We start from the raw sequence: 22352 nt of genomic DNA, 5'->3' as shown, positions 1-22352 counted from the left end.
CTCAAAAACGTTTCCTTGGTACACTGAGGATCCAGTGCCAAATAAGCCTGGTGTTACCCCCAATAAAGTGGTCTAAAGAAACCTCAACAGAAGATTGGAAGCGCAGTTTCAGACATTAACGTCTAGCTGCTTTCTGCTGGGAACTGAAAGAAACAGCCAAGATTGCAAGATGTGCAAACAGAGAAGCTCTCCGGCAGGAGTTTAGAGCCAGCCGGGCACAGGGTGCAAATCGCCTTCTCTGCAAAAGCGGCGGGCTCTGTGGGTCTCATTAAAATCCCAGCACGTGCATATTGCCTGGCGAACGGTAGGTTCAAATTGCCACTGTACACACTCATCTATTATCCATTAGTATCAGTAGTTTCACCCTTAAAGGATACAAGACTGCAGTCAGCACATTCTTGGTGAGACAGCGCACGTGTGAGCGCCTGCTGCTCTCGCGGGTGCTGCCGTTAGAGCCGTGAGGACAGAGAGGGCCTGTGCTCGTGGGGCTTCTATTCTAAAGGGGGTCCTGCAACCATAAACACAAAGACCAATGTATAAGATGCTTTCAGCTGGGATAACGGGAAAGGAAGAGAGGATAATGGGATAAAGGCTGAGGGTGGGGATGGGCAAGGAGGGCTTTGGAAGTCTTCTCTGAGAACAGGATGCTTGAACAGGATAGAAAAAATAAAGAGGAAGCAGCTCTGTTATGACTTGAAGGATGATCATTCCAGCAGATAAACACCTAGGATAAAAGATCCAGGGTGACGTTCAGGAGCTAGAAAGAAAAAGCCATGGTAGTCTTGCAATAACTGTTTGTCAGTCTGAGGTGAACAAAGTGCATTGTGGCCATTTAAGCAGTGAAGATCAAGAGACAAGCTAAAGTAGCCTAAAGTATAATGCAGAGTATTGTCATTGTAATATTGTGTTCATTTCCAGTATACTCTCTACCTGTAAGAATTATGGATCATTTTGCAAGTGGAAGATAATGAGCGTACTTTAGCTCAGCTTTGACATGCAACCGAAAACCAGGGCTATGTGAGGACCAGTAACAGACCAGGAGATATTTTTGTGTGTTTCTTGTTGAAATTTTTATATTTGAATATACTTTAAAATAATTCTATTTTAATTTATCCAGTCAACTCTATTTAACATACAACTTTTAGATTAGTGTTTTGAGGGGCGCCTGGGTGGCTCAGTTGTTAAGCGTCTGCCTTCGGCTCAGGTCATGATCCCAGGGTTCTGGGATCGAGCCCCGCATCAGGCTCCCTGCTCAGCGGGAAGCCTGCTTCTCCCTCTCCCACTGCCCCTGCTTGGGTTCCCTCTCTGGCTATCTCTCTCTCTGTCAAATAAATAAATAAATAATCTTAAAAAAAAAAAAAAAAGATTAGTGTTTTGAGGGATGCAGAGAAACATATGTAGACAATACAGCAGACAGAGAACGTGGCTCAATTCCCATATTTTCTGGGTCTGAGTCTTTATGTTGCAAGCTCAGATACCACCTTCTGGAATAGACTCCATACATGCTCTATTGGCCCAAGCTCTGAGGCTATACGTGTGCAAAAAACTTGGTTGATGTGGTTACCGGTGCGGACTTGTGTGGGAAGAGGAACGATGAGCTGTTTCTGTTTTACATGGTCACATCCTGACTCTGCCAGGTTTCAATACCCTAAGAAATAAGATGAAGTAACATTTAGCAGTTAAAAGTTTAGAAACGTGAATGCATAGTCTAGCTAAGTGATTCTCAGCCCTAACTATATATTCAGATGCTCTAGGGACACATTTACAAATGTCAATGTCCAGACCCAATCCCTACTCAATTTCTAGGGTTAGGCTCGGGCATTTCATATACCGTAAAAAGTTTCCCAAGTGATTCTAATGTATAGTCAGGATTGAAAACCCTAGTCTAATTCAGAGAAATTTAATGATTCTGTATAGTATTTAGGATAAAGTTGGTTTGATTTTAATTATCTTAGTCTTTGTATCTGGTATATCATCTGGATACTCCTTTCATTATTTCCTTTGAGTAAAGATCAGAACTTATGATCCAAAAGATTAACTTAGTGGGAAAATCCCCCTCCCTCCCTCCCTACCTCCTTTCCTTCCTTCCTTCCTTCCTTCCTTCCTTCCTTCCATCCTTCCATCCTCTTTTATCCTTTGCTTTCTAAAAAATGTCTCTTCCTCTAAAACCTATTCTGGACATTGAAAACTTTTAAAATCTATAAACAGTTCATGATAATTAAATTTAAATCTTCATGTATGCAATATTTAGAAATTAAGATTTGCTTCTAAGAAATATTGAGGTTGTTATAATAAAGACATTCATATAAGGCTCTTCAAAATGTATGAAATAAAAAACTTGCAGTTGGGGTTGGTGTAGAGAGAGGAAAGAAAGAGCTAGACTAAGGTAATTGCCATAATTGAGGATAATTACATCTTTGAGTTTCCAGCCAGCTATATGAGAGGGGAAGAGAAAAAGAAATATGATTTTTGTACATATAGTTGAGTTGTTATTAAAAAAAGGCAAACTAATCTAGCAGGATAAAAACCCTTTTTCCAGGCACTAAAATCTCTGAGTTGATCACACAGACACACAAAGCTGTATGTACTACACAATGGAACAATGTCATTAATAGTTTTACCGAAAAATGCAGATAAACGAATCATGACAGTTTCTTAGACTATTATTTTATAATAGCCACCTCATTAAGACATTAGTCCATAGGTTTAGCTGCTAGCTAGTGTAGCCCTAGCTCATTACAATAGGACCACGTCAGCTACAAAATGGAGGATATTGATATTCCAGTCAGCTGGGGTAGGAGTCTGTCCTTCAGTCCATCTGAAAGCCATATCCAGTAATAGGCGAGGGGAAAAGGCATCAGGCCACAACTCTGTTAGGACATAGGAAAAATTGGAATTTAAGTATTATGACACAGTTTTGGGGACTATATTGAAATCTTACACCTTGGTGTCTTAGATGGATCCTGGATCCTTCGATTCCAGAATCAAAGACTTATGATAGATTAGTGAATGTTGCAGAATGTCTCAGATTGTTCTTAATCGTGTTCTCAGGAAGATGAAACAGAGTACACAGGTGACTGCTAGAGGACCAGTTGTCCCTAAAATTTGCTTGTTTCTGATATAATACACCAACGAAATAAAATGAAGTAAAATTTCAAAGACTTTGAAGAAAGGTCTAAGAAAAGTAATGTAAAAAAGATTGAATCCTTCTCAAATTTCAGGACTAGCAATGTATTGGATGTATTTAATGTATTTAATTTATTTAATCCAAGGGATTAAAATGATAAATACTAATTTATTAGTATTTTTTTCCCAATAGCAATAATTAGATGTCAGTCACTATTTTGATTTTTTTATGAGTTTTCTGTCTGAAAACATACCTTCTTGTTCCTTATGTAAGCATATTTTTCTTGAAGTCTTCCTGTAATAGAGGCATGAGAAATAATTAAGTAGGGCCCCTCCCAAGGTTAAGTCCCACTGTTACCTTTCCCACAGGACGCATTTACGGAGCTGCCGGTAGAACTCTGCGGTGATAGCCCACACCTCTAGGAGGCGCCACCCACACGTTACGGTGTATGCTGTTAGCACGAGCAGAGCCACTCAAAGTGTCAGTGGCAGAGAAGAGTGAACTCACATTCTTGACTCCGTGTGCAAAATTTCTTTGAGTTCCCATGTTCCATTTTTTAAGTTGTAAATAGTTTTACCTTATACTCCATAAATATGTGTTTCTTTTCTTAATACATTTAAAATCGAGTCCCTTGGACACTCAGAAGATGTGGCCGGCCCCTTTTTCCTGAGCTCACCCCGGCACGTCTCTAAGCTGTGTCTGTCCCGGCCTGTGATGCTTGCCACCATAGGCCTCTCCCCTACCTCTCAATTTAATGCCTTTGAAGTGTTCCTTCCCCTCAAAATGGGTGAAAACCCAGCATAGAGAAGTGAAGGGTGAGGGAATGTCAAAGCCATACCCTGATAAGGGTGAGGGAATGTCAAAGCCATACCCTGATAATAGCTCTTACTGTGCAATTAGAAGACTTTTCTTGTTTTCCGTTTTCCAGGGAAAATGGAAATTGGGGCAGAGTGACAACACTTGACTATTTGGCATAGGGAGTGCTTTGAAGTCGGCAGGGGGAGAGCCTGTCTCTAAAACGTCAGTGTCCTGAACCCATATTCTAGGTCTCTCCCACACATTTCTTCATACTGTGGCATTGAATGTGAGTTCCAAATGTGATCCTTCGACTTGGAGCCCCTGTGACACTCAAAATATAAAACCCTCCAAATTATACTAAGACTTTCCATAAACACAGCCTCAACCCATAACTTCCATTTTATTCATGGTTTACAAACAGAGAAAATGGGAAATCTGGAGGGAGAAGATGCGATTTTCATTAGCTATGAAGATTTTCAAAATTGCATTAGTTTCAGTTCATTAGGTCTCATAATCACATTAGCTATGTGACATTGTAAGGAGAGGAGATGCCCTGCAGAGATCCCCCCATAGTTTGCCCCGGAGTCTCACTACCTCTTGCACATGGGGACTCAATACGGGATTGCATTTTTCCTTTCATGGGGTAAACCAATAAAAACAATACAGCATATAGAAACCGTGTTTACAAAAACATTTCCTCTCATCCTTCCCTAATTCTTCCCACATGACCCCCCTGTCCAAATGCTGTGTCCGTTTTGAGGACTTCAGAACTCTTGAAAGCTTGCTGAGTAACTCCCACCTCACTGGGACTCCCACTGGGCTCCTAACAAATTTGGAGCCAGTGGGTTTCAGTGAACTACTCCCTTCAGAATCACTTAGGACATGTTAAAAATACAGATTCTTGGGCCCCACTCCCACTCTATCGTATCAGAGTATCTGAGGGTCAGGCCTGGGCATCAGCAGCCTACCTAACAGGCGTCCCGGGCGTTGTGAAGCAGGACGTGACGGGGTTCTTGAGGACACGTGTGCAGTGCGTGGTGCTCTCCCGTGGCCCGGGAAGGCAGGCACAGGCAGCTGATGGGGCCGATGGACGGAGGGGGCTGGAGGCCACTGAATTGAGGCACTTGAATACATCAGGACTGGTTATGCAGCAGGCCACAGTCAAAATACTCCTCCTTTAAACTGAAAAGACATTCTCTTGCTCAGAAGTATGATACTGTTCTGTCCTGCCATGTCTTTCCTCAGAACCCTATAATTTGCTCCATTTGCCTTTTCTACCTAGTCCGGAGTCTTCTGGCTCCCTGGCATAGGAGTGGCTCTGTGGTGAACACGGACCTCTCCCGAAGGAGGTGACTGGTTCTGGTCGTCGAGTTCCCTATCTGGTCGTGTCGAACCGAGTCGTGTAAGAACCTGTCTCCAAGGTGTCGCCACTCCGTTACACCTACTCCCCTACCCCCGTCTGTGTGGTTTTATCTTCCCTAAATTGGGCAAAGGAAGAGAGGAAAATAAATGTACTGAAGTAGGTAGACAGGTACATACATATGTCATTCTCAAATTCACAAAGTAACCACGGATTAAGGCCAGCTATAGGTAAAGTGGTAAGGCAGGGAAAAAATGACAGAAAAAGCCCCCAAATCTCTTCCCTCCACCAACCTCACACACACAGTGCCTGCCTTCTGGCCTCAGTCCTCTCATCCTTCGTCTTTGCCTCCCTATTCCTTACCAGGGGACTTTGGTCTGTTCCATGTATGCCTTTGTAAGATTTTAAATACACACACCAACGCTTGCATGAATATTTGGTTTTCCAAGCGTCCTTTAACCATAAAGTGAAAGCTGTTTTCTCCCACTTAGTAAGGAGGTGGTGGAGCTCTGCAGGTAGCTTCCCTGGTCCTTGAACTCTGACCTGCCCCTGGAGGCTGGCTGACCCTGACTGTGATGGAGCGCGTGCAGGGAAGTGGTCCTTCCCACCCTGGGAGCAGGCAAAGGCTGTCTTTGGAATCCACCAGACACACTGAGGACAGTTCTCAGCTTGAAACGACACCCGTCCGAGGACACTGCCGCCGTGTCAACGCCACGGTGTCCGTGCCGTCAAGCTGAACAGAAGCAAGTACGATTGTTGTGACTCACGCAGTATGGTGGGAAGCGCTTGCGGCTTTTTGTTGCTTTCTGATTTCACGTGCTTGGAATTCAACAATGGGCTTTTTAAAATCTTTGATCAAAATATAGCGCTGTATTAGGAACTTGATTGGAAACATTTTTCTCCTCTTGCATATTAAATTTTACAATGAAGTTGTCTCAGACCCATGTGATCTCATATTCAAGAAGATGAAACAGTGCTTGGGACATAGTAGGTATTTAACAATTATTTTTTTGATGAATTACAGAGTGTTCGAGAGTAAAATACACTTCGTACCTTCGTGTTAAAGAGTAAGAAATATCAGAGATATTAGTCAAGAAACTAATGAAACCAACCCACAGAGCTGACCGTCTTTAATAATAGAGACAGAGAACTTCTCCAGAATGTTTTATTACATTTGGAGCCTCTTCAGGCTTATCAGATACTGAGGTTGGAAATTAGCTCCCTTACAGACTTGCTTTCTCGGTAAGATCGTCCTAAGTTTGGGCATATGCCTTTAAAAAGCCTCAGAAGCTTCCAGCAGCGGCATTTTCTCTCTCCAAAACAGGTGTATGCCCATCTGCATATTTTTAGTTTTGTCTTTGCATTTTATTCAAAGGCTGTTATAAATACGAATTATAAATGTGTAAATATGCCAGCTAGATGTTGACGAAGAGAACAGACTTGTAAGTCAGCCTCGCTGCCCGTGCTCAGCGGTGGGCTTGCCGCAAGTGGAGTTGATGTTTTGCAGGGGCCGTGGGGACTGATTCCTGGCACTGGACACTGACTAAAAGGGCTGCCTGTGATTTTTTCCCCCTGACGTTCCTGTAACTGCTGCGGCCTGGTCAGGTTTTCCTGGGAATGACTAAGACTATGCTTTCTGGGCAGTTGAAACTATTGATCACCCTGAGAATTTCATGTTCTTGCTGGGTCGACATCTCCCTTTGGGTGGAAAGTCCTGAATTTTTATTTTAGACCTGAGGAATTTCTGGCTACTTTCATAAAATGATAGAGTCTCAGAGCTGGACAGAAACCCTATAAATGACCTCATTTTTCAGGAGCAACTGAGGCACGGGAGGTTTGGGCGTGGTTGAACGTGTTGTGGAAAAGAACACACAGTGACGTGTCCACTCACTGGCATTCCACTCACCATTCTGGATTGGTAAAAAGCTGCCTTTTACTGGAGTACTTCTATGGGAATCAAGAAAGTCCTAGGACACGGGGGGCTCTGGCCTTGTCTTCACATAACTTTGAATGAGTTGAAGACCAAGGATTCACCAGGAATCTGGCTGGATGACCCTTCAGCCCTAGTTGGAAGGAAGATGATCATGTATCCTAGTACTACTCCAAATGTAGTCCTCAGGCCGGCAGCCTAGACCTCACCTGGGAACCAGTTAGAAACACAGAATTCAGAATCTGCACCTTAACAAGATCCCCAGGTGATCTGTAGATATATTGAAGTCTGTTCTAGAACAGTCTTCTCAAATTCAGCCTGCATCACAATCACCTGGAGGGCTTGTTAAAACAGAGATAAAGGGGGGAGCCCCTGGGTGGCTCACTCGGTTGAGCGTCGGACTCTTGATTTTGACTGGGATCATGATCTCAAGGTCATGAGATCAAGCCCCGCATCGGGCTCTGTGATCAGTGCAGAGGCTGCTTGTCCCTCTCCCTCCCCCACTTGCGTTCTCTCTCTCTCTCTCTCTAATATAAATAAATAAAATCTTAAATAAGAGAGAGAGATTATGGGCCCCACCCTGACTTTCTGATTCATAAGCCTCAGGCAAGCCCAGAATTATACCTTTTTTTTTTTTAGATTTTTTTTTTTAATTTATTTATTTGACAGAGAGACACAGCGAGAGAGGGAACACAAGCAGGGGGCAGTGGGAGAGGGAGAAGCAGGCTTCCCGCCGAGCAGGGAGCCCGATCCCAGGACCCTGGGACCATGGCCTGAGCTAAAGACAGACACTCAATGACTGAGGCACCCAGGTGCCCCCCAGAATTCTACATTTTTAACATCTTCCCTGAAGACACTGAGGCTTCTTGTCCAGGCCCACCCTTTGAGAAGCTCTGCTCTACTGGAACCCTTGCCCTGCCACTTCTCTGCAAGGGGCCTGGGAATCTTCTAGAGCCCTTGAGCACCCCGTTCCTGGCAGAAAGCCTTGATGATGAGCCCTGAGAACCTGTGCTTTCAAATACAAGTTCTGACTTACTCGGATGTAACCAGTCCCAGCACTGAGGAGTCCCCAGTAGCAGGAGCAAGTAACTTGCAGGGATGTTTTCTGAAGATTTTGATTGTGCTTTTTAGGAGTCAATAAAAAGGATTTTGTCTGCTGATTCTATGAAATAAAGAATTTGTAGTGTTTTAAAAATAGAGTCAAGATGAGAACGAGGATGACCATGACGCACCAGGCAGCGGGTGGCAAGGTGAGCCACGTTCTTGCCCGCACCCAGGGAACACATGCACTCTGACGTCAGCTGCCCTTACGTGAGGATGTGGAAATACAGGAGAAGGTGTGGCAGAGACAGCCGACTGCTTTATCTAACTCTGCTCCAGCTCACGATGAAACCAGTGCTAGGGTGGGATTCCTCTGGCACGGGACTTATGTTGCCGTCTACTCTCCACTCCGCCTCTTCCATCTTGAGAGTTCACCTTTCCCAGAAGAAGCACCATTTGATGTGCAGTCTCAACAAGATAGCATGTTTAGGGTGAGGGCTTGGTAGAAGCTAATTGGTATGTGATGGATACTGGAGCATTTGTAATTAGCTGTCCACCCCCAGTCGGACCAGCTGCTAAAATACATCTGATCGTTTAAATATCATCAGCCATGAATGGAGGATTTGAGAGGCATTTAGGTCAAGCAGTAAATTTCAGAACCTGTCAGCAAAGAAACTTAAGTTGTTATTGGTTATATCTTTTACTATTATGAAAAAGAAACTGGCTGAATCACAATCACTGTACCTCATAAGCCAAATAAAAACAGTGTAAACAATGCCTAACAGCGCGGAACTGTGAAGTCTTGGTCTCCGGAAGCTGACCTTCAGGCAAACAGCAAATCCTCACGGGGATCCAGCAAAGCTGTTGGGGCAGGGGCCAGAAGGTACTCTAGGTCCTCCGGAAGGAGGACGCGCGAGGGTACGTGGCTGAGAAGGAGCAGTGAGCAAACCAGAAGAGAGTGAACATTCTTCCCTCTGGTGCTAAAAACAAGTCATGATAGAGGGAAGTTAAAAGGGCCAGGAAGAAGGGTGAGGCTCCTATGTCCCCAACAGGCAGACAGCTGGGGATGGTGAGCAGCGTGGGGCTGGCCACCGCGTGCTCCCTGAGAACACACTGCTGGGCACCATGCAAGAGTGTGAAGTGCCGGGGACACTGAGTCAGGACACCCATAGCTGTGTGACCCTGGACACGGTACTTAACCTCTGAGCTTCAGGCTCCTCACCTCCACCAGAGCACCATAAGGAGGAAATAACGTAACGTGCAGAAGAGAGGCTGGCACAGAGCACATACTCACTTGGGCTTTTTCAGTGTTTTTTATTTCAAGCCTTTGAGTCAAAACTGATACATGGTAGGTCTCTTCAGGCCCCGGGTAGAGGCAAGATGATCCTAGATGGGAGGGGGGAGGCAGTACCATGGAAATCTGTCTATCAGGGAGGCTGACAAGCGGACTTTCGATATTCCTCATGTCCCCGTGGAATTTTAACACCGTTTGAAGAGACTGAGAAAGAGCAGTTTCTTCTCATCCTTACCATCCCTGAAGGCCTGGTCAATATTCACCTTCTCGTGGATGCTTTTTCTCCTCTGCTCTATTAGTTCATTCGACTGTTAATTCATTCAGGTTATTTGTTAAGTGCCTACTGTGTGCTGGTCACTAGGGCTACAGCTGTGAACCAGATAGGTCTGTTCACAGTGCCCCATTTTGAACTTTGACCAGCGGAGGAGACGGTGAAGAGCTTCATCATTTCAGTTTTGAATAATGCCATGAAGGAAAAAGCTTTACAGTCTTTTACAAAATGGGCCTAAACTAAACTGGTGTGTGTGTGTGCCCTCGCAGGGGGAAGGGGGACTGAAGTGCAGCATCCGGAAAGTTGCTCCAAGGAAGTGACACTTAAACTGAGATCTAAAGCGTGGTTAGGCTTTCATCAGATGAAAAGCATGAGAAGGGGAGCCAAGAATAGTTAAGGCTCCTCTTTCCTCGAGACATGGAAGCCCCGGCGCCTTTTGAGGGCGGGAAGAGACGGGAAAGCATGAAAGGCCCCTGCCAAGAAGGGGTCAGAGGATCGGCGGGAGCTCAGGGGACGCAGTGGGGCCACCAGCACTGAGAGGCCGGCCGCAGTTGGCGAGGACCCACGTACACACGCACCGACATTTCCGCTGCTGTGCTTTTTCTCTAGAGCCCTCAGCTGCTTCGGTGACAGTACAAGGAAGCCCGGGGGCTGTGTTTACTCCGGAGTTAGGGTTTTGCCTTAAGACATACTTGGCTTATTTTTTATTATTTGCTTGATGTGCTCATCTCTTTTATTCTCCTTCTCTCCCTTACCTTATAAATTATTAAACTTGCATTTTGAGAGTCTCGTCTTTCCTACAGAAATAAATATTTAGTTAAAAAAAATTTTTTTTTTTAATTTGACAGAGACACAGTGAGAGAGGGAACACAAGCAGGGGGAGAGGGAGAGGGAGAAGCAGGCTTCCCGCCGAGCAGGGAGCCCGATGCAGGGCTCGATCCCAGGACCCTGGGATCATGACCTGAGCCGAAGGCAGACGCTTAACGACTGAGCCACCCAGGCGCCCCTCAGTTAAAAAATTTCTTGATTGGCTCCTATTTTCACGTTTATGTAGATGCTGAGAAGAGGGTGGGAAATGAGGCGGACACCTTCCCCACCCCAGCCCTAAGGAACTTTGAATTTAGCTGAGCAAACATGCAGGGCACAAGAGATAGACCATAAAGCCCAAATTGCACATTTTCCATTAAGACTTGCTTATGCATAATAAAGCCCTTTTACCTGTGTATCTCGTCTGGTCTCTAAGATTCCATCAGTAGCTCCTGCTTTCCCTCTCTCTCCTTCTCAAGATTTACCATTAAGGGGGCGCCTGGGTGGCTCAGTCGGTTAAGCGGCTGCCTTCAGCTCAGGTCATGATCCTGGAGTCCCAGAATCGAGTCCCACATCGGGCTCCCTGCTCAGTGGGGAGTCTGCTTCTCCCTCTGACCCTCCCCTCTCTCATGCTCTCTGTCTCATTCTCTCTCTCAAATAAATAAATAAAATCTTTAAAAAAAAAAAATAAAAATAAAAAAAAGATTTACCATTAAGAACAAAAAATGAGGGGCGCCTGGGTGGCTCAGTCTGTTGAGTATCCGACTCTTGATTTCAGCGCAGGTCATGATCTTGGGCCATGAGATTGAGCCCCTCATTGGGCTTTGCACTCAGCGTGGAGTCTGCTTGAGATTCTCTCTCCCTCTGCCCCTCCCCCCACCTGCTCTAAATAAATAAATAAATAAATAAATAAATAAATAAATAAAATCTTTAAAAAAATAAAAAATGAACCTTGCGAATTGGTCTTCAAGTCAGGATATGAACAAAAGCCACCTTAGAAGTTATTCCTTACCCATCAAAGTCTCTTACCTCTTGGCTTTTCTAAAGACAAAAAACCGAAATGGCAATGGGGCTTTTATAAGCAATAAACTATATTACTGATGTAAAGTAAGTTTAACGTATTTTTGAAGACAAGCAAGAGCCACACAGACCCCTCCCCCTGAAAGGGTCAGCTTTCACATTTCCTGCGTGGATCAATACATTTGGTACGTATGAGAAGTAATCAGGTTACACTGACAGATGGCCTCCAGGATTTATAACTTGCTCTTAGAGTGAATGCCTGGCTCGTTCTGCCTTCAGCAGCAACCCTTGATAACAGGGTCAGTTAGTGACGTTCAAGATTTCCAGGTCCCTTTCTCATGTGCTCACAGGTGCTGTGCTTCTCTTAAGCCACGGAGGAAGAAATGTCAAGTCATTGTTCCATAGTGATGCTTTAAAATTTATAGTTCAAGAAACTACCATCAAGAAAAATATTACCTTGGAGTCCTTCACCACCTTCTGCTCTTTGGGTGAATTTTCTCCAACTCAGGAAAAAAAAAAAAAAAATGGGGACATCTTTGTGACGAGCTTATGTGGCAGAGAACCTTTGTGCCTTAGCAAGATGGATGACCAACATTGGTTTAGGTGGCTCCCCGTGCTTAGAGGAGACCCGGTTAACATTCATCCAGAGTACAGCTTAGCAGCTTGCCTATATCAGAGTCTCTTTAATCTGAAGAGAAATCTACCTGAATTTAAATACTTGAGCTTAAAATTCTTTCAGGGGATGAGAATTGTATGGAGAGGTTAATTTAGCCTTAGCCTGTGCATCTGCCCTTGTCCCTCACAGGACAGGAGCCCAGCAGAGAATCTGGCTCCTCAGCTATCGTTAAATTTGTTTGGCTGATCTGTAGCTCATAAAGTGTCATTTTACCTCATGGTTCCCACACCTGGTAATGACCAGGAAGGAGGAATTCCCATGGGGTTGTGTCCTGACCTCCTTATTTTGTCTTTCAGTGAGGGGTCATGAGCGGTGTGGTTTCTATCATGTTTAATTATGAGTTGACTAGAACAGCTATAAAATGGTAATGACTATCATTACCAACCAAAGCCTGCTTCAGAGGAATTAAAGTGTCTGCTTCTATTGCTAATCTCACTGGCCATCCCAACCCTACCAAATTGTTACTTACACAGTTTGCTGTGATCAGAGCACCTACCAGTTAAGAGAGTTAAAAAACCAAGGAGCTGTCATTTGGTCGTCACCTTTCATTAATTTCATCTGGTTTTTGTTTTCTGTTTTCTTTCCTGTTGGAATTGATTTAGGTGGCTGATAGTCTAAGCTAATGAAGACAAAATACCTAGCACAAGGCACAAACAAGCAGAACTGTCTCTCCCTGAAGAGGCTGATGACTGGGGCTGAGACTAGTATTATACTGACACCTTGTGGTTAATAGTGGCACCTGCTTTTAAGGTGAAAGGCCGTCGTTTTTTCTAACATTGAAATCACGTATTAAGAACATGAATGTATGTAAGAGATTATGGAGCAAAATAATTTTTTCCAAAATAATTATTCAGACCAGCTTTTCAGATCCTATCAGAGAATCCCCAACAGAAGTTCTATAACCTCAAGTCCTGACCTTTCTCAGGGCGAAATGACAAGTCCCCACAATAGTCTGAATCATATAAAATTGGGGTGGGGGGATTGTCTATTTTACAATATCACACATTGTATTAAGTGACAGTCTCAGCTGTGAATGTACATCAGTGCAGCCAATAATGAGGTCTATTCTAAAACAAAAATAATTGATATGCAACTATTAATCTTTCATGAATATGATAATCTTCAACTCAACTTAGTAGGGCATTTGGGTGCCATAATAAGTGTTAGCTGAGGTACAATGAATGGTGTTCCTTTTCCCTATGTTGAGTAACTCATAGAATATTTACACATGTGGTCTGACAATGAATTTTTCAAACTTCAAAGAACTAATATTCCACAGTTGAACGCAATTTTATTGAGTCAGGTAAGAACAGGATTGAAAGAAAGAGGCTTAAATGTCTCCATATAAAAATAATGAGAGACGGCTCCAAATTGTTCATGGTGTCCAAATTGTCCTGCTGCTACAGATTAATTCTGGATACTCAGAAAATACCGTACTTGATACACACATAACCAGAAAATAAGATGGTCCCCAGGAACAGTATCACAGACTTTGGAGCCTTCGATTCTCTTTTCCACATGGAACGTGGTTGGTAAAGGGGCACAGTGTATGGTCTGGCAAATGTCATCATTGTGGCAGGAGCCCTTCCTTTTCGGGGTGACTTTTTACTTCCCAAATACTGTGCCTCTTGTCCTCTTATTCTATCCCGCTATTGCTAGTCCTGATAGAAGCCTTCCAGCCAGAGGGAGAGACACCAATCCCCTACTGCTCAGAACACACTAACTTGGCCCCTGAGCACTGCGTTTAACTTCAGTGAAACCAACGCATGAAGTCTAGTCTTGGAGGGAAAGGCCAACCCTGGACCATCCACACTAGGCCTGTACTTTCATCCCCAGCAAGAAAAAAGAACATAGAAGTCATATGTGCATCTGCACACATGGGGGGGTAGGGAGTGGTCCATCTGAACACAGAGTCCTAGCTTAATTGTAGATAAGACCCCAAAATGGAAGGAGAGGATCAGAGAAGGAATGGGCAAGAGAATTCAGAAGCAGAAGTCCAGACAAAGGAAGAGACCACGAGAGGATAACAACTGGCGCAGACTTTCTCGACAATAGGAATAGCCCCGCCCCAGATCTGCTGTGAGTGTGTGCAAACCCCCTGATCTCAGCCAGGCCCGTAAAGGGGGCACCGCTTTTGCTGCACTGCCCACTGCTGGGACCTGGTCTTCCTGTGGAGCGTCACTCTGAGGCTTCTGACGGGTGGGAGCTGCCCAGACCACAGGAGCCCTTGTCCTTCGGGATTACAACGTAGCTGTCTCAGAAACACGATGATGATCATGCTCTTCCTTGTCCAGGAAAAAAGTAGTTCTTTTGGTAGCTTTTCAACAAATTTTAGTTGAAGGGGAGTGAGCCAGGAGCTTTGACACATTTTCTCTGAGTTAGATCTTTTATTCAATAGCTCGTAATAATCCGCTTCATCCTCTCTCTCCCTACACTGTTTCGATAGGCTGGGCACCCCACATACTTCATTGTATTCTACCCGCCTTCCCCGTTGAGAGAGAGAGAGAGACGAGACGAGAAACATGTACAGAAATGGAGAAAGGTCCTACAGATTCCACACTAGCTTGCTGGATGGATATCTGGCTTTTGAATAATTCACACAGCAAACTATTTTCTAGGAATCTGGCACTTTATAAATAGACATTGATTAAATCTGTTGTATGAGTGAATGAGTGAACGAAGGAGGGAACACGCAAATGCCTGCACAACAGATCTCTTTTGTTTGTGTTTCCTAAAATGTGTTATGCTTTGGGCCTGTATGTAAAAATTTATTTCATATATATTCATAGGTCGCCATGGTTTATATGCTTGCTTGAATATATTTTAGTAACTGATTGTGGTGCCAATTTGTAGTCTAAATTTAAAGTGAATTATTCATTGCTTCAACAAACCACAAGAGAAGCGGTGGTTATTTTCATTCAGTTACAGCTGTCCAGGGGCAAACACACAGAAGCAATTTGACCATCCATTACTGTATGCGTGTATTGTTTACAGGCATAATATATAACCAGCACCGGCAGAAAGACGTTCTGTATTACACAGGAAGTTGTACGTTTATATATTTACAGAGCATTAGGGAGTGTTCATGTTGATTCAGGGACCTAAGGAAAACATGGACTTCATCTAGAATACTCTCTGCATACATTGTGGATAAAAGTTTCTTTTCTCCAGCTTTTGATTATTCTTCGATCTTAAATATTCAAATAAATGTATGTGTTTCCCTTGGAGAAAATTTGGTCCAGTTGAACCGCCTTTGCCAAAATGGCTTTTATTCTCCGAGCGCTTTCAAGGGCCGCTCCCGTGTGGCACTAAGCCGTCCAGGTGCTGGCCTGATGCACACAGGGCGGTGCTCCCGAAACATACTCATAGCTCTTCAAGGGAAGCAAATGACAATGTAGATATGGACAGTCTCCTGCAAGGAAAAAAATTTTTTGAGTTCTAATTAAGATAATAATTTACTTTATTCATGAAACTTGAGATTAAGTTAAAGGCTGTTCCTTTTAAGTTAGAATATTCTAGAGTGGAGCAGAGTAAATGTTCCTTAAACAAGGCCTCTGACAAGAGATAATTGTTAATTTAAAAAAAATTTTTTTCAATCTAGTTGACACACAATGTTACATTAGTTTCAGGTGTACAACGCAGTGATTCAACTTCTCCATAGGTTATGCTCTGCTCACACAAATGTGACTACCCTCCATCACCAGACGTTATTACAGTACCACTGACTGTATTCCCTATGCTCTGCCTTTTATTCCTGTGACTTATTCATCCCATAACTGGAAGCCTGTATCTCCGAGGATAATCATTAATTTTTAATATACTGCTCAATTTTTCAAAATCTATAACTCTTAAGATATTTCACAGAACCCAGGTGACCATTTTCATTTAGAAGATTTGTCGCTGGAACAGGGAGCACGCAGTAGCCCCCACAGAGAGGGAGTTTCCTCTAAGGGCTAAGGCGACAGTTTTGGAGTTAGAAATGACTGGACTCACATCTTCACCCTACCTCTTAGCATCTGTGACATCTTGGGAGAACATTATTAATGTCTCTGCCATTTAATTTTCTTGTCTGAAAAATGGGGACAAGCCGGGCCTTCTTCACAGGCTGGTAGCAGTAATTAAATGAGGAAAGCATTTAGCAAGAGTCCCAGGACATGCCAGGTACTAAAATGTACTAGGTACAGCTATTATGCTTAATTTGTACTTTTTAATAAATAGGTCTTATTTGCTTCTGGTGATGTATTCTTAGCACATACTTTCATCTGTTCATTTGAAAATGTACTTATGGAGTGCTCACAGAAGCTCAGTGAAAGCTGGCCCTGAAAACAGTCACATAGTCACAATAGATAACTTCTGAAGGTGAATATAAAGACATTCTCTTTCATTAATTGGACCAGCCTTCAATCTTCTCAAAGAGAGGTAGGTTTGGGAGCTAGGGAGATAGGTGGGGAAGATGTGAACTGCATTTTTTGAAAGCTGTAATAAATACTTTACACTGCTCTGGAAAAAAAAATCCAAATAAGCGTTTATTTGCCATGGAATACATGGGATCTTATTTTATTTGAAGACCTTAAGAATCTATCCCCAAACATACCAAAATAAGCTACCCATTGCCTCAAACACTGAGCATTCCCACTCTGTATGTTTCTAGGTGAGGAAAACAAAGGCCTAGACAACAGAGGGCAGGTGGCACTTTGGCCAGAGGCAGGTGTCCAGGCAAGCCCAGCACGTCCCGCACACACCTCCCTGACTCTGCTCAGAGCCTTCCTCCTGACACGCACTCGTTACAAGACTCTGTCACTTCACGTGAGAAGTTGTTTCAAAACACACTGGTCTCTCTGCAGGACGAAGCACCCCGCGCCCATGTTCCCCCATCTGCAGGACTGACGGACTCCATCAGCTCGTGCCACTTCCTGCTCCCACCATGGGACCCCCGGGGAGCATGCTGAGCAGCGGGCAAGTGCAGGTGGTCCTGTGGGGCAGTTTGGCCGCTGTCGCCACTTTCTTCCTCATCAGCTTCCTCGTTTTTCTGTGCTCCAGTTGTGACAGGTGAGAGCCAAGGTGTATCCACTGGAACCCTAAAATAACCCGTTCCCTGTACCCAGAAGATTCTTCACGTGAAAAGCATGTAGGAATCCCACTACATAAACATTCACAGAAACCCCTGTGTTAAAATTAACTTCTCAGCTAGCATCCCAGGACGCTTTTTTGAGGCCGAATGAAAATCCATATCTGATTCTGCTGAGGTGCAACTGGAAGAAGCCTCACGTACAAAACTTCCCAGAATGAAATTCTTGCCATTCCTTTGAGCACATCCTTGTTGAAATGAATGTTGTCTTTTTGCATCTATGGACATTTGGAAATCTGAGTCTGATGTGTATTAAAGGTACTCTTTTTGCTGCCCCTTGAGAGTTACTGCGAAGTATTGCCATTACATGGTTTGAAAGGATCATTTTATTAAAGATTGGTAATCTGGACCTACTGTTTCTTAAGAAACAGATGAATTTTCCTATGAGAGAGATGAGTTGTATAAGAAATAATCTTGTGTTTTTTTAGAGTTACACTTCTCCTCCACCCCTCCATGTCTCCCTCATATGAAATGTCTGTATTCCCCCAAAAGAGATCTTTGCTCAGGAGCAACATTCTTCCTAACAGGAAGTAATTTCCCAGGTGCTCCAACACTGTTAGGGTACGGGCAGGCTCCGGGTGGGTTGGTGCAGACCAGCCAGCCCTCTTCCAAACCCTCCTCTGTAACTTCAGCAGAGACCCTGAGGTCTCTATCAAAAGGGGTAAAGTCAGATTCTCTGGACCAAGTAGCCTTCTCATCCCTGCCCAGTTTGGACCTGGGCTCTGCAGCTGGATCTGAGTCTGATCAGGAAGATGGCGGGCAGAAGAGTTGGCTGCCCTGCGCTTGGGAGGGCCTGCCTGTAATTATTTACACTCCCACTAGGTGTCACTGTTGCCTCGTACATACATGGGAAATGTAGTCTCTAGTACTGATGGCTTTCTTTAGACCGTCCTGAGTAAAAATAAATTCTATTTTTATTCGATGGACTTTTCCATAGACTGGAAGTACATATGACTCATCCTGAGAGCATGTATCCTTCCCGACGTGCCAAAATTTGTATTTTCTTTCATTATTTTCCCAGTCCCATGGCAGTGTGCAGTCAACTTAGCAAAGAGTCTGAGTTAAAACAAATGAAGAGTAGAGAATTGTCTGCATTTTCTTTAAAAAAAAAAAAAGGCAAAATCCTTTCTAGTATTCTAGATATGAACAGTTTCTACTCAGGAACGTGCCTCAGTCCTCTTGTTGTAAACTTACATTTTCTACTCTGGGAGAAAGGGGAGAGCCAGAGAGGTGACGGGTCTCATGCTGTGACTTGACCCCCTCAGACCCTGACGCCTGCAAAGGAGTGACAGAATCACTGTCCAGCTTTTGCTTCCTTGGCAAAATAAACCAGGATCTTAAAAGAGAGACTTAAATGTTGATAAATATTAGGATAGAAAGGGGAGTGTATGTTTGATTTTAGATGGCATGTTTCATATTACAGCAATGTTTTATTTTTCCATTTCAGAGAGAAGAAGCCGAGGCAGCAGAGTGGGGACCATGAGAACCTGATGACCGTGGTGAGCCCGTGTGCACATGTCTGTGTGTGTTTTAAAACATCAGCCGCTTATCTAAGCACTGTGCCCACAAGCTGCCGAGCTGAAGGAAACAGAGGGAAAGAACCCAGCAGAGTTAGCTGGCCGCCGAGGCTGTGCCCTCTCTCTGTAGGATTCTTATTCAGCATGCCTAGAGGCCTGTGCAATTAGCCGGGTTGGTTGGGAGGGTTTCTGAAATGGATACAATCATGCTGCTGCCAGAGAGATCCTTCGAGAGCTCCAGCCTACCTACTACCGCAGGGACGCGGGGACGCCTCTGCCCAGCTCCAGCCCTGTAGCTGTTTGCTAGGGCTGCGTAACAGAGGACCACAAACTGTGGGGCTTAAGCAACACATGTATTGTCTTGGAGTTCTGGAGGCTAGAAATGGAGATCAAGGTGTCCGCGGGGCTGGTTCTTCCGAGAGCTTGGAGGGCGAGTCTGCTCCAGGCCCTTCTCGCTCCTGGTGGCTTGCCTGCGATCTTTGCTGCTCCTGGGTGCCTTCACTGTCACGTGCTGTTCTCCCTGTGTCTCTGCACGTGGTCTCTCCTCTCTGCGTGTTTCTGTGCAAGCTTCCCTGTTTTAGAAGGACTCCGACGTGACCTCATCTTATGGAGATATGGCCCAGCTGGGTTTCCTCGGTCCTCCTTTCTTACCGGCCGGTCAAGCCCCTCGGATCCCCCCTGGTGAGGAGCAGCCTGAGCGTCCCGGTCCTGCCTTGTTCTCTCCACTCAGGTCATGCCCTCACCTGGCTGAGCAATTCTAGCAGCGGGGGGACGGGGCCACCCCATAGTGGCAGGGCAGACGGCATCCGTCTTGCTTGAGCCCCATGGCAGTGTGAAAACAGAGAAGTGTTTCCAGTCCCTGACGGAATTTCTCAAGATCAGGGAAAAACTGCTTTGGGGAAGCGGGTGTGAAACATGTAGCCAGCAGACAGAGGCAGAGCCCCAGGAGGGGTCTCCACTCCCAGTCTCCCGCCCTACGGATGGGCGGGACTCGTGGATCCCCAGCAGCAGACAGGAAGTTGTCGGGGCTCCTCTCCCCCGGGGAGCCCCTGGGGTTCCCTAGCCTCCTCTGTGCGCGCGCACACACACCTCACCCACTGCTGTCCTGGGTTCTCAGCGCCGCCTCTGGTCGTCAACCCCACTTCTCAGCTGCACCCCGCGCCTCTGTTGGCACAGATTGCTGCTGTGGTGGCATCGGGGGCCCGCGGGGGGGCCGCTCTACTGTCGCTCCTCCCACATGTAGGTCCCAGGCGCCGGCTTTCTTCACCGCCCCCCGTGCTCCTCCGCGCCAGATGGAAGGTGAGGTTAGGGCAGGAGGAAGGGCTTCCATCTCTGTGCTCCATCCCGCGTCCTTCCCCAGCCGCAGTTCTCAAGGGTGGCCTGCACTGCTGGCAAGCCCCCTGCTGTGTGATTCTGCTGGAGGCTCACGTTGGAGAGCCCCGTGGTAGACCTCGAGCGCCTGCTTGTCCACCCCGGGTCAGCAGCAGGCCTGGGTGAGACAGAAGAGAGTGGCAGGCGGGTGAACGGAAGACGGAGACTCTCACGTACCATATCCTTCAGAACCCCACAGCCTCTCTCATGCAGATGTGCGCGCCGGAGCGCGGGAGCGCACACGTTCGCATGGGCACTGGTTGCGAGCTCACGCACAGCCTGTCCGCCCGGCTCTCTTTAAGAGCTTCCCTCTCAGCTTCTAAATCTTGTTCAACTTGCAGACTCGCCATTTAGGCCAAAGAAGCTACTGTGGTCAGCCTCGCTTCCCTGCCCCCCCCCCTCACTCCCAGCTCTTCTACATCCCGGCTCCCTCCTAAGCCCCAGAGGAGCCACCACTAAATTCTAGCCTAAAACAATCCCGAGGCACGGGGTCTCCGGGAGTCTGCACCTGGGGCTTCAGAGAGAGAGGGAGGCTCACTCCGGGCTCCCCTGTGGGCCCTCTGTCCTGGAAGCTGAGAGTAGACGTGGTGGCCAAGACCGATTATGCTACTTCAGCAGGGATGGGTTGTGATGCTGTCCTAAGCCTGCCTGAGGCCTTCCCCCTTCACCCCTGACTCCTGTCCGGGTGGGACCCTTCTGTGCTATGAGCCTCTGCGCCATACGTTCCTGGCACCCTAACGCGATGACCCACCTCCTGGCACTCTTCAGTCCGGAGCAGCATTACCCCGACACAGCAGACGCGCAGGAAGGGTTCATGACACAGCGTGAGCTATTTGCTATGATTATTTGGTTCCCAGTAAGAAGTTAGAGAATTTATGAAGCCAACTGGCCAAGCTTCAGGAGCTGTTTAAATCAGAACTTTCCATGTGGACTCCTGGCACATGGTCCAGGTGTGGCGTCCCAGGTCACGCACGCTGTGTCTCCTGTGAGAAGGATGTGGGAACAGGTCGCATCAGCAGTGATTCAGACTGCCACAGGGAACCAGCTGGGCATTTAAAGAAACCCGTGAGCTACCAACTTCCTTCGTGACTACGTGTAGCTGTAGCTCAGCCTGGCACCCTATTCCATGTCCTATCTCCACATTCGAGCCCAGCAGGAAAACCTTCACTGCTCCTCTTCCCTCCAGGCATCCTGACTTTGTGACAATAAGTTTGCAAACCTGCTAGTTAACATATGGCTGTTCTTGTGAATCCTGAAGCAGAGACCTGGCTGCTTATGAAACAGTCTCAGAAATCAGTGACCTTCTCGTCTTCGGCCAGACTGCAGTCTCTTCCCTTCAGGTGGCATGTTTTTCCTGGCCTGGCATGCCTTTAAGAACAGCATCTTATAGCACCTGTGGTACAAACAATGAACCTGCTGTCTGCTGGAGTCAATTCTGACCAGCACCGGGGCTCTTGGTGCCCTTTCCACCTTGAGCTAAGGGGACTGATCCCTCATGCCCTACCTGTAGCCCACTTGTAGAGCACCAGGTAGAAAGCCCTGCAGACGGTCTTGGAGGATTCCCAGGGTCCTGAGAGTCCGGGACAACTCTGTCCAGTAGAGCGGTGCAGCATGACGGACGTGTTTCTGTACGTGATCCGATGCACTGACCACCAGGCACCGACTGCTGGGCACTCCAGATGTGACCAGTACAGCAGAGCAACTCACGGTTGCTTGGCATCACTGAGTTTAAGCGGATTTGGGTTTCTGTTGTTGCTGTTTTAATTTTTAGACAAAGCCAGGGCCGCTGTCCTCTGCCTACAGCCTGATTGATTCCTCATGTGGTGTTTGCTTCGCAGCCTTCCGACAAGGAGATGTTCAGCCATTCGGTAACTAGCCTGGCCACGGACGCGCCTGTCGGCAGCGAGCACAACGGGATCCTCACCAATGGCGACGGTAGGTTCTGCGAAGGGACCAGCTTTCCACACAGGCCTCGTCACCTGAGACAGAAGTCATTTCAAAATCCGTAGCTC

At 45.9% G+C, this 22352-nt stretch overlaps 1 protein-coding gene across 3 annotated transcripts in view; it reads left to right on the top strand.

Annotated features, from left to right (window-relative positions):
• The window catches only part of PAG1 (phosphoprotein membrane anchor with glycosphingolipid microdomains 1), a 146095-nt gene that overhangs the window by 105876 nt on the left and 17867 nt on the right, over positions 1 to 22352 (top strand). For all 3 annotated transcript variants that reach the window (XM_032422018.1, XM_032422019.1, XM_032422020.1), the window contains 3 exons: positions 17169 to 17373; positions 18900 to 18951; positions 22179 to 22275. In XM_032422018.1, coding sequence (XP_032277909.1) covers positions 17249 to 17373; positions 18900 to 18951; positions 22179 to 22275 — 274 coding nt within the window. In that variant the 5' untranslated portion in view covers positions 17169 to 17248. The remainder of the gene's footprint in view (positions 1 to 17168; positions 17374 to 18899; positions 18952 to 22178; positions 22276 to 22352) is intronic.

This window comes from Phoca vitulina, unplaced genomic scaffold, assembly GCF_004348235.1.
Source record: "Phoca vitulina isolate PV1807 unplaced genomic scaffold, GSC_HSeal_1.0 scaffold25, whole genome shotgun sequence".
NCBI classification, from domain to species: Eukaryota; Metazoa; Chordata; class Mammalia; order Carnivora; family Phocidae; genus Phoca; species Phoca vitulina.
The sequence above is the reverse complement of the archived record's forward strand: the minus strand, read 5'-3'. Positions and strand labels throughout refer to the sequence as shown.